Genomic DNA, 12,958 nt, shown 5'->3' with positions numbered 1-12,958 from the left:
GGTTTAGGGCAAATGAGATCTGCCGGTTGTTCGCAGCACCATGCCCATAGCTATAGCATCACATTTACTAAAGTTTTACTAGTTTGCGCTGTTTTTGTTTTGTTTGTTTTTTCAAGCAAATCTGCCCCCTGGTGTCTGTATTCAGAGCGGGAATAAATAATCGGCGGCCATTTTATTGAAGCTCACTCAGCAAGCTGAGCATACACAGTCGTCCCATAAGAGCGTCCCGGCCTCAGATTGGTCAGATTCGTCACGTGCACCCGTCTACACCAGGTGGTGCCTGAAGGTGACATGTTTGTGCGCATGCGTTCTCCCGTCGTGGCAACGGCTACGTGGATTGGATACTTTTTTTTTTTTCAGGCTACCGGAAGTAATTTGTATGCAGCCCGCCCACAACTGTCACCAGCCGAGGTGGGGAGTGAGAATGATGCCATAGAGGAGGAATTGTGGACACCTTGTGCTGGGGGGACAGAGCTAATAAGCCATGGCGAGCTGTGAGGGAAGGTGAGAGGCCAACCGAGCGTGAAAGTCACACCCTAATATGGAGGCTGTGGAGAGCAGGCCTGCCCAGAGGCGTGCTGGGGCTTGTAGTGCCATGCCATTTGGCCTTGGCTCCTAGCACTGAGGCTTAGAGTCAGTATGTGCAGCTCCTCAGATGGCCGCTGTCTGTCTTCCCTGGGGATGTATGGCTTCTGGCCAGAGGGGCTAGGCATGGGGGTGAATGGCTGTGGTGCCTGAGCTGCCATGTGTTTGTGACCTGAAGCAAAGGCCTCCATTATACAATGCTGCTGGCAGGCACACAGCACATACCTGGCACCACCGGGCAAGACTGGGCCATTCTATACAGGGCATCCAGTGGTGGGCTAAATCATGGAAAATCAGTTCAGAAGGGGTTGTTTACCTGCAGCGATGCATCCTAACTCTGTAGAGAGTGAAGACATCCCCTGCAGCAGTGTCATTGTTTATACTGTGTCAGTAGAAGGTGTTTGTTAAACATGTAAATGTAACCGTTCTGGAATGTGTTGTGATCGGAGGTACTGCAGTGACAAGTGCTGCTGCTTTGTGCAAATGATCACCTATGAGTGATGTCTTGTTGCTTATGCCACATTAGAGCGTTTGTCGGGGTTTGTTTCTGCACAGTGTAAGTAAAACTCAAGCTTGCAGCGCAGTTCTGACATGTGGATTAAGCATGAAGTGATGTAAGAATTACCTTGGTATGTCACCAATACTTGTAATGCCAAGGTGTGTCATTTTAAATACCAATTAAGACTTACCCCTACATAATAATCCTGTACACAACTTGAGGTTAAAAGGGTTGTCCACTACTGCATTCAGATATGCAGCATATATTGATTGTAGAAACTTGTTGGGGTTGTCCACTACCTGGAAAATCCTTTTTTAAGCAAGTAGGCCTCCATTGTAAAATAAAAATAACAAGCAATCCTCCTGCATCAGCGCCATTCCAGCATCTGGCTGCATAGCTCGTGTGGCATAACAATGTCCTGCGAGAACATGCATCACTGGAATGGTGCTGGTGCAGGAGGTGTGTATCTTTTATTTCACAAAGGGGACTATTTACCGTATTTTAAGAGGTTGTCTATGTAGAAAACCATTGTTATGGTGGTACTAGATGGTGGCCCGATTCTAACGCATCGGGTATTCTAGAAAGCACAGCCCACGCAGCAGATAGCATAGCCCACGCAGCAGATCCCTGTTAAAAAAACAAGTAAAATAAAAAATAGTTATATACTCCCCTTCCGTCGGCCCCCGGATTCAGCCGAGGCCTTTACCGATGCTCCTTGCGACGCTCCGTTCCCAGTAATGCCTAGCGGCAATAACCCGTGATCATGTAGCGGTCTCGTGACCGCCACGTGATCTGGGGTCATTGCCGCAATGCTTTCTTGGGAAAGGCTGCGGTAGACTTCAGAAGGTGAGAATGTAATTTATTTATTTATTTTATTATTTTTAACATTCTATGTTTTTACTATTGATTCTGCATAGGCAGCATCAATAGTAAAAAGTGAAGCAGTGTTTAAATCCCGCCCCAATCTCGGTGATTGGTCGCGACCAATCAGTGACCCAGGATTTCCGTTAAAGACAGACGGAAGTTAGAAACAGACGGAAGTACCCCTTAATATTATTATTATTATTTATATAGCACCATTGATTCCATGGTGCTGTACATGAGAAGGGGTTACATACAAGTTACAGATATCACTTACAGTAAGCAAACTAACAATTACAGACTGATACAGAGGGGCGAGGACCCTGCCCTTGCGGGCTTACATTCTACAAGATGGTGGGGAAGGAGACAGTAGGTTGAGGGTTGCAGGAGCTCCGGTGGTGAGGAGGCAGCAGGGTCAGTGCAGGCTGAATGTGGTTGATAGTCGGATATATATATACAGTGGGGCAAAAAAGTATTTAGTCAGTCAGCAATAGTGCAAGTTCCACCACTTAAAAAGATGAGAGGCGTCTGTCATTTACATCATAGGTAGACCTCAACTATGGGAGACAAACAGAGAAGAAAAAAAACTGAAAATCACATTGTCTGTTTTTTTATCATTTTATTTGCATATTATGGTGGAAAATAAGTATTTGGTCAGAAACAAACAATCAAGATTTCTGGCTCTCACAGACCTGTAACTTCTTCTTTAAGAGTCTCCTCTTTCCTCCACTCATTACCTGTAGTAATGGCACCTGTTTAAACTTGTTATCAGTATAAAAAGACACCTGTGCAGACCCTCAAACAGTCTGACTCCAAACTCCACTATGGTGAAGACCAAAGAACTGTCAAAGGACACCAGAAACAAAATTGTAGCCCTGCACCAGGCTGGGAAGACTGAATCTGCAATAGCCAACCAGCTTGGAGTGAAGAAATCAACAGTGGGAGCAATAATTAGAAAATGGAAGACATACAAGACCACTGATAATCTCCCTCGATCTGGGGCTCCACGCAAAATCCCACCCCGTGGGGTCAGAATGATCACAAGAACGGTGAGCAAAAATCCCAGAACCACGCGGGGGGACCTAGTGAATGAACTGCAGAGAGCTGGGACCAATGTAACAAGGCCTACCATAAGTAACACACTACGCCACCATGGACTCAGATCCTGCAGTGCCAGACGTGTCCCACTGCTTAAGCCAGTACATGTCCGGGCCCGTCTGAAGTTTGCTAGAGAGCATTTGGATGATCCAGAGGAGTTTTGGGAGAATGTCCTATGGTCTGATGAAACCAAACTGGAACTGTTTGGTAGAATCACAACTTGTCGTGTTTGGAGGAAAAAGAATACTGAGTTGCATCCATCAAACACCATACCTACTGTAAAGCATGGTGGTGGAAACATCATGCTTTGGGGCTGTTTCTCTGCAAAGGGGCCAGGACGACTGATCCGGGTACATGAAAGAATGAATGGGGCCATGTATCGTGAGATTTTTGAGTGCAAACCTCCTTCCATCAGCAAGGGCATTGAAGATGAAACGTGGCTGGGTCTTTCAACATGACAATGATCCAAAGCACACCGCCAGGGCAACGAAGGAGTGGCTTCGTAAGAAGCATTTCAAGGTCCTGGAGTGGCCTAGCCAGTCTCCAGCTCTCAACCCTATAGAAAACCTTTGGAGGGAGTTGAAAGTCCGTGTTGCCAAGCGAAAAGCCAAAAACATCACTGCTCTAGAGGAGATCTGCATGGAGGAATGGGCCAACATACCAACAACAGTGTGTGGCAACCTTGTGAAGACTTACAGAAAACGTTTGACCTCTGTCATTGCCAACAAAGGATATATTACAAAGTATTGAGATGAAATTTTGTTTATGACCAAATACTTATTTTCCACCATAATATGCAAATAAAATAATAAAAAAAACAGACAATGTGATTTTCTGGATTTTTTTTTCTCAGTTTGTCTCCCATAGTTGAGGTCTACCTATGATGTAAATTACAGACGCCTCTCATCTTTTTAAGTGGTGGAACTTGCACTATTGCTGACCGACTAAATACTTTTTTGCCCCACTGTATATAAATATATATAGATAGATAGATAGATAGATATGCTTATTTGCATGTGGGGAAAAACGCAGCTTAATACAGTTCATGTTAAGTGACTAAGATTTTTAGAAGTCTGATGACCATTGTGCTTTTTAAATTGCTGGATACTAACCTGTGTGGTGAGATTATGAAATCTGCAGCTTGTCAATTTCTCTTGTGGCTATTGAGTTTTATTTGTGGATTTTCCCCATAGGCGTGAATGAGATACAGATAAGTTTTTTTTATTTCATTTTCGCATTGAAACGTAGTAAAACCTAAATTTGCTAATTGGTGCAGAAATGCTACTGCATAAAAAGAGCACCAAATTTGCACTGCGGGAACTTTGAGGTTGTCCACTACTCTTGAGAGCACCTTCTCAAATGCTATATTCCCTATAGTATAAAGTGAAAATTGCCTACACTCAGCTCTGGTGCCAGCTACCTTGGCGCCTGGGATGCCATACACTTGCATGATGTTATGCTACGTAAGCCCTGTGGCCATACAAATTAAGTTGGCTATCGGCCGAACAATGCTTCCGTTGATAATGACAGCCATCTCTGCTGTCTCCCATACATCCAAGTTGCTTGTTCAGCTGAGAACTCCTGTGTTTTCTAATAGCAAACCATCAGTTTACATGTTGGCTGGTGGCTTATTTTAAGTTGTCTGCCTCCCCAATACACATTAGAGAACGAGTGTTTCTCAACTCCAGTCCTGAAGAGCCACCAACAGGTCATGTTTTCAGGATTTCCTTAAGGCCTCTTTCACACGTCAGTGTATCCGGTACGTGTAGTGACAGTTTTCTCACGTACCGGAGACACTGACACACGTAGATCCATTAGGATCTATGTGTTTCTGCACATGTGCGTGTTTTCACACGGACCGTATGTCCGTGTGCAAAACACGTAGACATGTCCGTTTTTTACCAGCAGCACGGACCACACTACGGACAGCACACGGAGAAGAGTGTACACTCTCCTCCGTGTGCATGTACCGCCCGCAGGAGAGACAGCGCTACAATAAGCGCTGTCCCCGCTGCGTGTGGTGCTGAAGCCGGCATTCATTCCTTCTCCCCAGCAGCGTTCGCTGGAGAGAAGGAATGAAAAATCAATGTTTTTTTTTTATTTTCCCTTAAAAATAAAGTTTGTGCGTCCCCTCCCGCCTCCCATCCCCTGTGCGTCAATACCGATTTCTCCGGTACCGGAATTATCTGGACGTGTGAACGAGGCCTAATATAGCATAGGTGATGGAATTAATGCTTGGAATTATCACCTGTGCAATACTAAGGATATCATGAAAACATGACCTGTTGGTGGGTGTCAGTGGCGTTTTAGCCTTTTCTAATTAGAAATTGTACATACCGTACCTGAATATGTAAGATAATTTATTTATTAATCATGCCGGCATGCAGAGAGAATGACTGCTAAACAAGATGTCAGCACAATCGCCCGTCTGCCCCAATACAACTGCTTCAAGTTTAAATAGCAAAAGAGAAAGGTGTGTAAAGTGCAAAGTTGCAAGGATAACACATGATTGTAGTATTGCTTGATCGTATCATTCCTTATCTACATTACCAGAGAAAGAAAGGGATGACACCTTTATTTGTACATTGGATAAGAAAAGCCAGCCAGAATGCACAAAAATGCCTGTTTATGGGGGCCACCAAGCATGATGTCCAGGGTTATATCTGCATATTCTGACAGATACTTCAATAATTTTGAAGCAATAAAGGCCTGTCTCTAATCAGGCTGCTAAATTCCTTTGTCATCAATATAACTGATACCATTTATTGTTTTATTTGCTGTGATATCGCTGGTCGGGGCAGAAAGTCCAGAACTTTGTTTCGTCGCTGGATCTACCGCTGACATCGCTGAATCGGCGTGTGTGACACCGAATCAGCGATGTCTTCGCTGGTAACCAGGGTAAACATCGGGTTACTAAGCGCAGGTCCGCGCTTAGTAACCCGATGTTTACCCTGGTTACCATCGTTAAAGTAAAAAAACAACCACTACATACTTACCTACCGCTGTCTGTCCCCGGCGCTGTGCTTCTCTGCCTGGCTGTGAGCGCCGGGCAGCCGGAAAGCAGAGCAGTGACGTCACCGCTCTGCTTTCCGGCCGCTGTGCTTACAGCCAGAGCAGAGAAGCAGAGCGCCGGGGACAGACAGCGGTAGGTAAGTATGTAGTGGTTGTTTTTTTTACTTTTAGCATGGTATCCAGGGTAAACATCGGGTTACTAAGCGCGGCCCTGCGCTTAGTAACCCAATGTTTACCCTGGTTACCGGCATCGTTGGTCGCTGGAGAGCTGTCTGTGTGACAGCTCTCCAGCGACCAAACAGCGACGCTGCAGCGATCCGGATCGTTGTCGGTATCGCTGCAGCGTCGCTTAGTGTGACTGTACCTAACCTCTTACATTTGCAGGGATTGTCTGGTAAAGAACCTGTGATTAACCTGAACCTTGCCACACACTCTACTTCTTCATTTTCCAGTGCTTGCTTGTATTGAGTTTTTCCACCCGATTAGCCCATTAGAGATCAACCATTATTTATTTTTTTTCGTATCCACCATTATCTAGGTTTTGTTTTTACAGCACTCATTGTCTTCTATGATGTGCTTATACAAACTAAGATTATTTAGATTTGATGGACATACTCCATTCATTGTGTAGTGGCTGCTGGTACTGCAGGACAGCTGCTACTTTCATCCAGCCACTCCTGGAGCTTGTAACAGCTGACTGGTGAGGTTGCAGTGTAATGAACTCCCACGGATGTGAAATTGATTTCATGTCCTAGGTCATCCATATACTCTGTTCAGACAACCCCATAACATATTCGTAAGGAAAATGTACCTGATATATATTTTTTGCAAGATGTTTTTGTAGTCACATAGTAAAAAAGGTTGATATATAGTTGGTTAGTCAAGAAAAAAACTACCGTACTTGTTTTCCTATTAATGTTATTTCATACCTAATAGCCTTTCAACCCTATTTATTTGATGCATTAATTACGGTGAAGGAAATCTGTCATTAGGCATGCAGGTCATAGGAAGCTGAATAAAATGTTCAAGAAAAGAAGAATGTCCAGCTCCACCGAATCCGTGAAGATAGAATTTCTTTATTCACAAACTTGTAGCATAGAGGATACAAACTTCATGTCGTGATTAAGGGAGCTTAGTCTCCAGAAACGCGTTGAGTTTCACACCCACATGGTTTGTGCTGAAGTTTGTATCCTCTATGCTTAAAATTTGTGAATAAAGAAATTTTATCTTCATGGATTCTGTGGAGCTGTGGACATTCTTCTTTTTTTGGACTTTACACGTTTGGACACAGCGGGTCTGTGCTCCCGAAGTTCAGCTAATGCATCACGGGTGAGCTGGTTTATTTCTCTTTTCTGAACAAAATGTTACCTTGCTATCTGCAATCCATTGTCTTACCACAAGAAATCCTTTTTTTTTTTTTTGTTATATGCAAATGAACTGCATAGATCTATGCGCCGGACATGGATCTCCCTGAGAATCTGCCTCCAGAGATGATGATAAATTAAGGGCGCATTACCAGTGTGAGATACGGTATGTAGATCAGGCGAGCACGCACAGCCATTACATGTCTCACTCTGGTAATGCCCCCTGACATTTAAAATAAGCTCTGGAGGCAGATTCTCATGCCGATCTATGTCCGGACCATAGATCTTAACAGCTCTTTTACATATGACAAATGTGAATTTCTCTGGAATAAGACATCGGATCGCAGATATTAAGTTATCACTTTATTCATCTTCCTATATGCCCTTATAGACTGCATAGGAGGGTTAATTCCACTGTTTTTCCTTTACAAAGTAGGTTCCAATCTTCACCTCCCCATATATAAATATGCTTCTGATGCTCAATCTAAAATGAGACAACACAGATCCCCAAATTCTAAAACCAGTTGGGTTTAGACAGCAGGTTTATAGGGGCTTTTTCTGCTTTCTGGACCTAACTGCGGGGTGCCGACTGTCATTCAGCGTAACGTCGACAGACAAGACTGGAAAGAAAGCTGCTTTGTTGATGGGAAAGTCACCGCCTGTGATTGTTGCTGAAGCTGCAATAGTCTGATCACCTGTGCTATACATAGCAATAGCTAAAATTATAATGTCCTATGAACGTCATCCATGGGCTGGCTTTCACATCAGGATCTAAAAATGGCATGGGGGTCTTCAGCAGACCACCCTGGCTGTCATGACAACCTATCAGCTCCCCACGATAATGTTATGGACGTAACGCTGTCAATCTCTGACAGCTGCATTTACCAATTTAACAACCGTTAGAGGCAGATGATGGCCAAATTAAAGAATTGGTGGCTAAAAAAAGACTAGATTTAAATAACATAAACTCCAATACTCACTGCTTCAATCTCCTGGGAATCTAGCAAATCTGAAAGAAATTATTTTGTGGGTGCACTTGGGTGAGGAACAGCATCTTCTGATGGCAGACTGCCCACTATGACAGCATGTCACACATCAATTGATAGCTGGTGGTGACCTTTCTGGCAGATCTCCAATTCCAGATTTTGGCAAGTTTTTACTTTGTGGAAGTGTATTATGTTTACTTCTCTGTTTGTTATCTTGGATTGCTTTTAGCCATGCTTTTACATAGATGTACTGTTTTTAACTAATTGTTGTTCATTTTAGGTGAAGTAACGGGTTCTCAGTAAAGGCACATTGACACTCCGAATGTAATGGATTCAGAAGCACATGGAAAAAGAAAAAGTGACTTGGTTTTCCCAGCTGCAAAGCCAGACCTCATGCAACATACAGGAACTCTTGACGCTGGTAAACATTATGTGTGTGGCTACTGTGCCGCATTCACAAACATTGCAGTCACCTTCCCCATCCAGAAGGTGCTGTTCCGGCAACAGCTTTATGGATTAAGGATCAGGGATGCTATCAGACAATTGGAGAAAGATGGGATTCGTAACCTTTACCGCGGGATATTGCCTCCTCTCCTGCAGAAGACGACAACTCTTGCCCTGATGTTTGGCCTTTATGAAGACTTCTCAAGTCTTTTGTTAAGGCATAACAATGCTCCCGAGCTTGTGACGCGGAGTGTAGCCGCAGTCCTTGCAGGAACAACTGAAGCTGTTCTCACGCCTTTTGAGAGAGTTCAGACTTTGCTTCAGGACTACAAACACCATGATCGATTTACAAATACTTTTCAGGCATTTAAAGTTCTGCGACCTTATGGAATTGGGGAATATTACCGTGGTCTGGTCCCAATTTTGGTCCGGAATGGACCAAGCAATGCAATTTTCTTCAGCCTCCGTAACCCGATCAAACAGTGTTTGCCAGAGGCTAAAACCTCCAGTGCTCATGTGCTTAATGACTTTATTTGCGGTGGACTGCTCGGAGCCATGTTGGGTATTCTGTTTTTCCCAATTAATGTGGTAAAAGCCCGCATGCAGTCTCAGATTGGTGGAGAATTTACCTCCTTTGGGAAAGTGTTTATGACCATCTGGATAGAACGTGATGGAAAACTGACGCACCTCTTTCGTGGGGCCCTTCTTAACTCTAACCGATCCGTCTTGTCATGGGGTATCATCAATGCAACTTATGAGCTGCTGTTAAAACTGTTCTGACATGGACAGGGGGACATGAATACAAGGGGATACGTTTCCTTTCAGACAAGGGATCAAATTGTCAAAAAACCAAATACAGGGCTGTGTGTGTGCACCACTAATATTGCAATGGAACAAAACTTATTTAGAGCAGACAGTGGTCGTCTCTGGTAAACACAAGTGCCTGTCTGTTCCTTATATTTATCAGTAACCAAGCCTTTTGCTTCCGGTGATATTACTATGTACGTCGTTTAATGTTGTATTTAAGCAAACACAAGAAATGAATTGATCCATTGGTCTTTGGTTGTAGCGCACAAGTGTTGGATCTTCTGCATAACCCCCTACCACAACTTTATGTAAAATGGGTGCCACTTTTATAACAGATCTGTTTACCACACTGCCAATTTCTTCTGAAACTGGCTTGACTTTTTTATTATTTGGGAAAAGCAGACCTTAAATTTTTTGTTGTTGTTTTCGTCTGTAAGGTTTAATACATATGACAATGTGGCACATCAAATATATACAGTATATCGATAAAAAAAAACTTGTGTGCGCTCAATTCCTACTTTTATTTAATTGTGGATAGGTCAAGCAATCCGAAAAAGCGCGAGATTTCCAAGTAAAAAAGAAAAGAGAATCCTTTCTTGTAAGGCTGCCGTCACACTAGCAGTATTTGGTCAGTATTTTACATCAGTATTTGTAAGCCAAAACCAGGAGTGGAACAATTAGAGGAAAAGTATAACAGAAACATATGCACCACTTCTGTATTTATCACCCACTCCTGGTTTTGGCTTATAAAGACTGATGTAAAATACTGACCAAATACTGATAGCGTGACGACCGCCTAAGTGTCACTTTTTCTGCATGACATCTTTATGATATCTACAACATAGCTGTGTACGTTGTCATGTTTAATTGCCCTTGGGATCAGGGAGAATGATTGACATCATTGTAACTACAGTTGAAAAGCTAAGGATAATCTGCTATGGTCATCACAACAAACCTAATTTGGTTCACTTTACAATAAGGCTAGGTTCACATTGTGTTAGGGCAGTCCGTTTAGCGCATAGCGCTACGGACTGCGCTAACGCAATGTCCCAAAAGGGATTGCGTTTGGCGATCCCGCTAGTGCAGATACCCGATCTGCGCTAGCGAGGGACGGACCTCGGATGCTGCAAGCAGCGTCCGAGGTCCATCCGAAACTAACGGGACATTGCTAGCGCATGCCAAAAATGGCATGCGCTAGAGATCCGTTAGCACATTGCAGTCAATGGGTGCGCTAACGGATCCGTTGCATGGCGTTAATTGCGACAATTTCTCCATGTAACGGAGTCCGCTAGCGTTAACCCATTAACGCAATGTGAACCTAGCCTAAGGACATTAAGTGTTGCAAGTTCGATTGATGCCAAACCATGAATCTGAATGCACAATGGACAGCTTACAGCATTTTGGACCACCTTACATTTTTACTTAACCCTAATTTTGCCTCAAAAAATGTAGAATTTTTCTGTCCCAGCAAATCAAATGAGATTTCTGAAATGTCATGCACATGATGCTTATCTGAAGCACTTTCTCATCTGCAGCGTGTCAATTCGGTCATGCATTGTGCATTTTTTTTTTTTTATGTTGAAATTTCATCAACAAATATTTAACATGTGCCCTTACCCATATGATTTGCATATAAAAAATATATATATTTAATCTTTTAGCACTTTGATATTGTCATTAAAGGAAAGTTCAGTTGTATTTTAAAATTCTCCAACCATGTGTTTTTTTTCTTTGTTTTTTTTTTTTCCCCCTTTCCCCCTTTCCCCCTTCCCCTTTTCCCCTTGTGCCTGTAAAAGTGAAATTTGACTGCATTTTCTCTGCTTACCTCAACTTTTTGGCGGGGATAAAAAAGCATACTCATGCAAATAGACATTTATTTTTTTTGTAAACCGAGGAGAACATGGTTGTAGAGATGAGCACATTAGTTTTGCAGGCTCCTTGTCCAGTGGTGTGGTTAGTAATCCGTGGCTGCTGGATAAGAACCCTGCAACATGCCTGTTATCTGCCGGCGGAATATCTGGAGCCTATTCTGATTTGTAGGCCCATCACAATGTTTGTGTGTGACGCACACAAGATGTCTCGCCAGGCCTACCAATTGTAAGAGGTGCTAGGGATGCCGGCAGGTAAGAAGCGGTTTGCAGGACTGTATGCTGTGAATTAATGTGCTTGGTTGTCATTTTCATGTTCAACATGCACTGGAAAAAACTGCAATTGCTGTAAATTTAACTTGTTGGATTGCAGTGGGTAACCTCTTAAGCAAACCTGGGAATATTCTGCAGAATTTTCTTTCAAGCAGTTTGCAGTATGGATGATAAATGTATGGTAGGGGATTACTCTTGTCTTGGACCTTTTTATCCTTCCATTCTTGTAATCGGTGGGGGTCCTAGCAGCTTAGCAGTTGGACCATCAAGGCCTTTTCATTGGATGAAATATGTCTATGGGACAACGCCTGGGCGGCAGGTTTTGAAAAACGCCTTGAGAGAAAAGTACATGTCCTTCCATTAATACAGCTCCTCATGGAAAATGCTCAAAATTAGGCACTGTCCGAATCAAAGGCTGGAAAAACAACTTTGAAAAACTCTTGCAACTGATTTTTTTTTCCATAGAAAACTCAAGTTTTTTACACTGCACAAACTCTAAGCCAGTTTTGTTTCTTATACATATGATTTTGGCTAAATTTAGATGTAATTTGTTTGCTAGTCCTCTAGTGATAATCTCCTGCTGATTATACCATATATAGTGTATAAGCCGAGATTCTCAGCACATTTTTTTTTTTTTTTGTGCTGAAAACGCCCCCCCCCCTTCTTGGCTTACACACGAGTCATTGTCCAGAAAGCCGGCGGGGGAGGTGGAGCCGGTGGCTATAGCACAGTGACAGCTGCAGCCGCCGGCTTCCAGAAAACATCAATACTCACCCTCTGTCGCTGCATCTGCGTCCCTGGATCTCTGCATCGGCAGCTCTTTCCTGTTCCTGTGCTCAGTGGTCAGGTGGTACCGCTCACTAAGGTAATGAATATTGACGCGACTCCACTCCCATAGGCGTGCAGGGAGCGCATATTCATGACCTTAATGAGCGGTACCATGTGACTGCTCAGCACAGGAAGAAGCTGCCGGGACAATGGAGATGCAGGGACGTTCAGCGACGGCGCGAGGGGGGTGAATATGATGGGGGAGCCCAGCCATGCATACCGAGACAGGGATGAGGGGACCATACATGCCCGGCTTATACTAGAGTCAAAAAGTTTCCCCAGTTTTCTGTGGCAAAATTAGGTGCCTCGGCTTATACTCGGGTGTATACGGTA

General features: G+C 43.5%; 1 protein-coding gene across 2 annotated transcripts; it reads left to right on the top strand.

Moving 5' to 3' along the window:
- Nucleotides 1-371: 371 nt before the first annotated feature.
- Nucleotides 372-11,351, top strand: SLC25A51 (solute carrier family 25 member 51). Of its 2 annotated transcripts, none has more exons than XM_069767280.1 (2): nucleotides 372-504; nucleotides 8,686-11,351. In XM_069767280.1, the coding sequence occupies exon 2, from the start codon at nucleotides 8,733-8,735 to the stop codon at nucleotides 9,627-9,629; it is 897 nt and encodes a 298-aa protein (XP_069623381.1). In that variant the 5' UTR covers nucleotides 372-504; nucleotides 8,686-8,732; the 3' UTR covers nucleotides 9,630-11,351. The 2 variants fall into 2 exon arrangements, with proteins under 2 accessions (XP_069623381.1, XP_069623389.1); XM_069767288.1 differs by having other exon boundaries at nucleotides 383-411.
- The last annotated feature ends 1,607 nt before the right edge of the window (nucleotides 11,352-12,958 follow it).

Source organism: Ranitomeya imitator, chromosome 1, assembly GCF_032444005.1.
Source record: "Ranitomeya imitator isolate aRanImi1 chromosome 1, aRanImi1.pri, whole genome shotgun sequence".
In the NCBI taxonomy this organism is placed as follows: domain Eukaryota; kingdom Metazoa; phylum Chordata; class Amphibia; order Anura; family Dendrobatidae; genus Ranitomeya; species Ranitomeya imitator.
The sequence above is the reverse complement of the archived record's forward strand: the minus strand, read 5'-3'. Positions and strand labels throughout refer to the sequence as shown.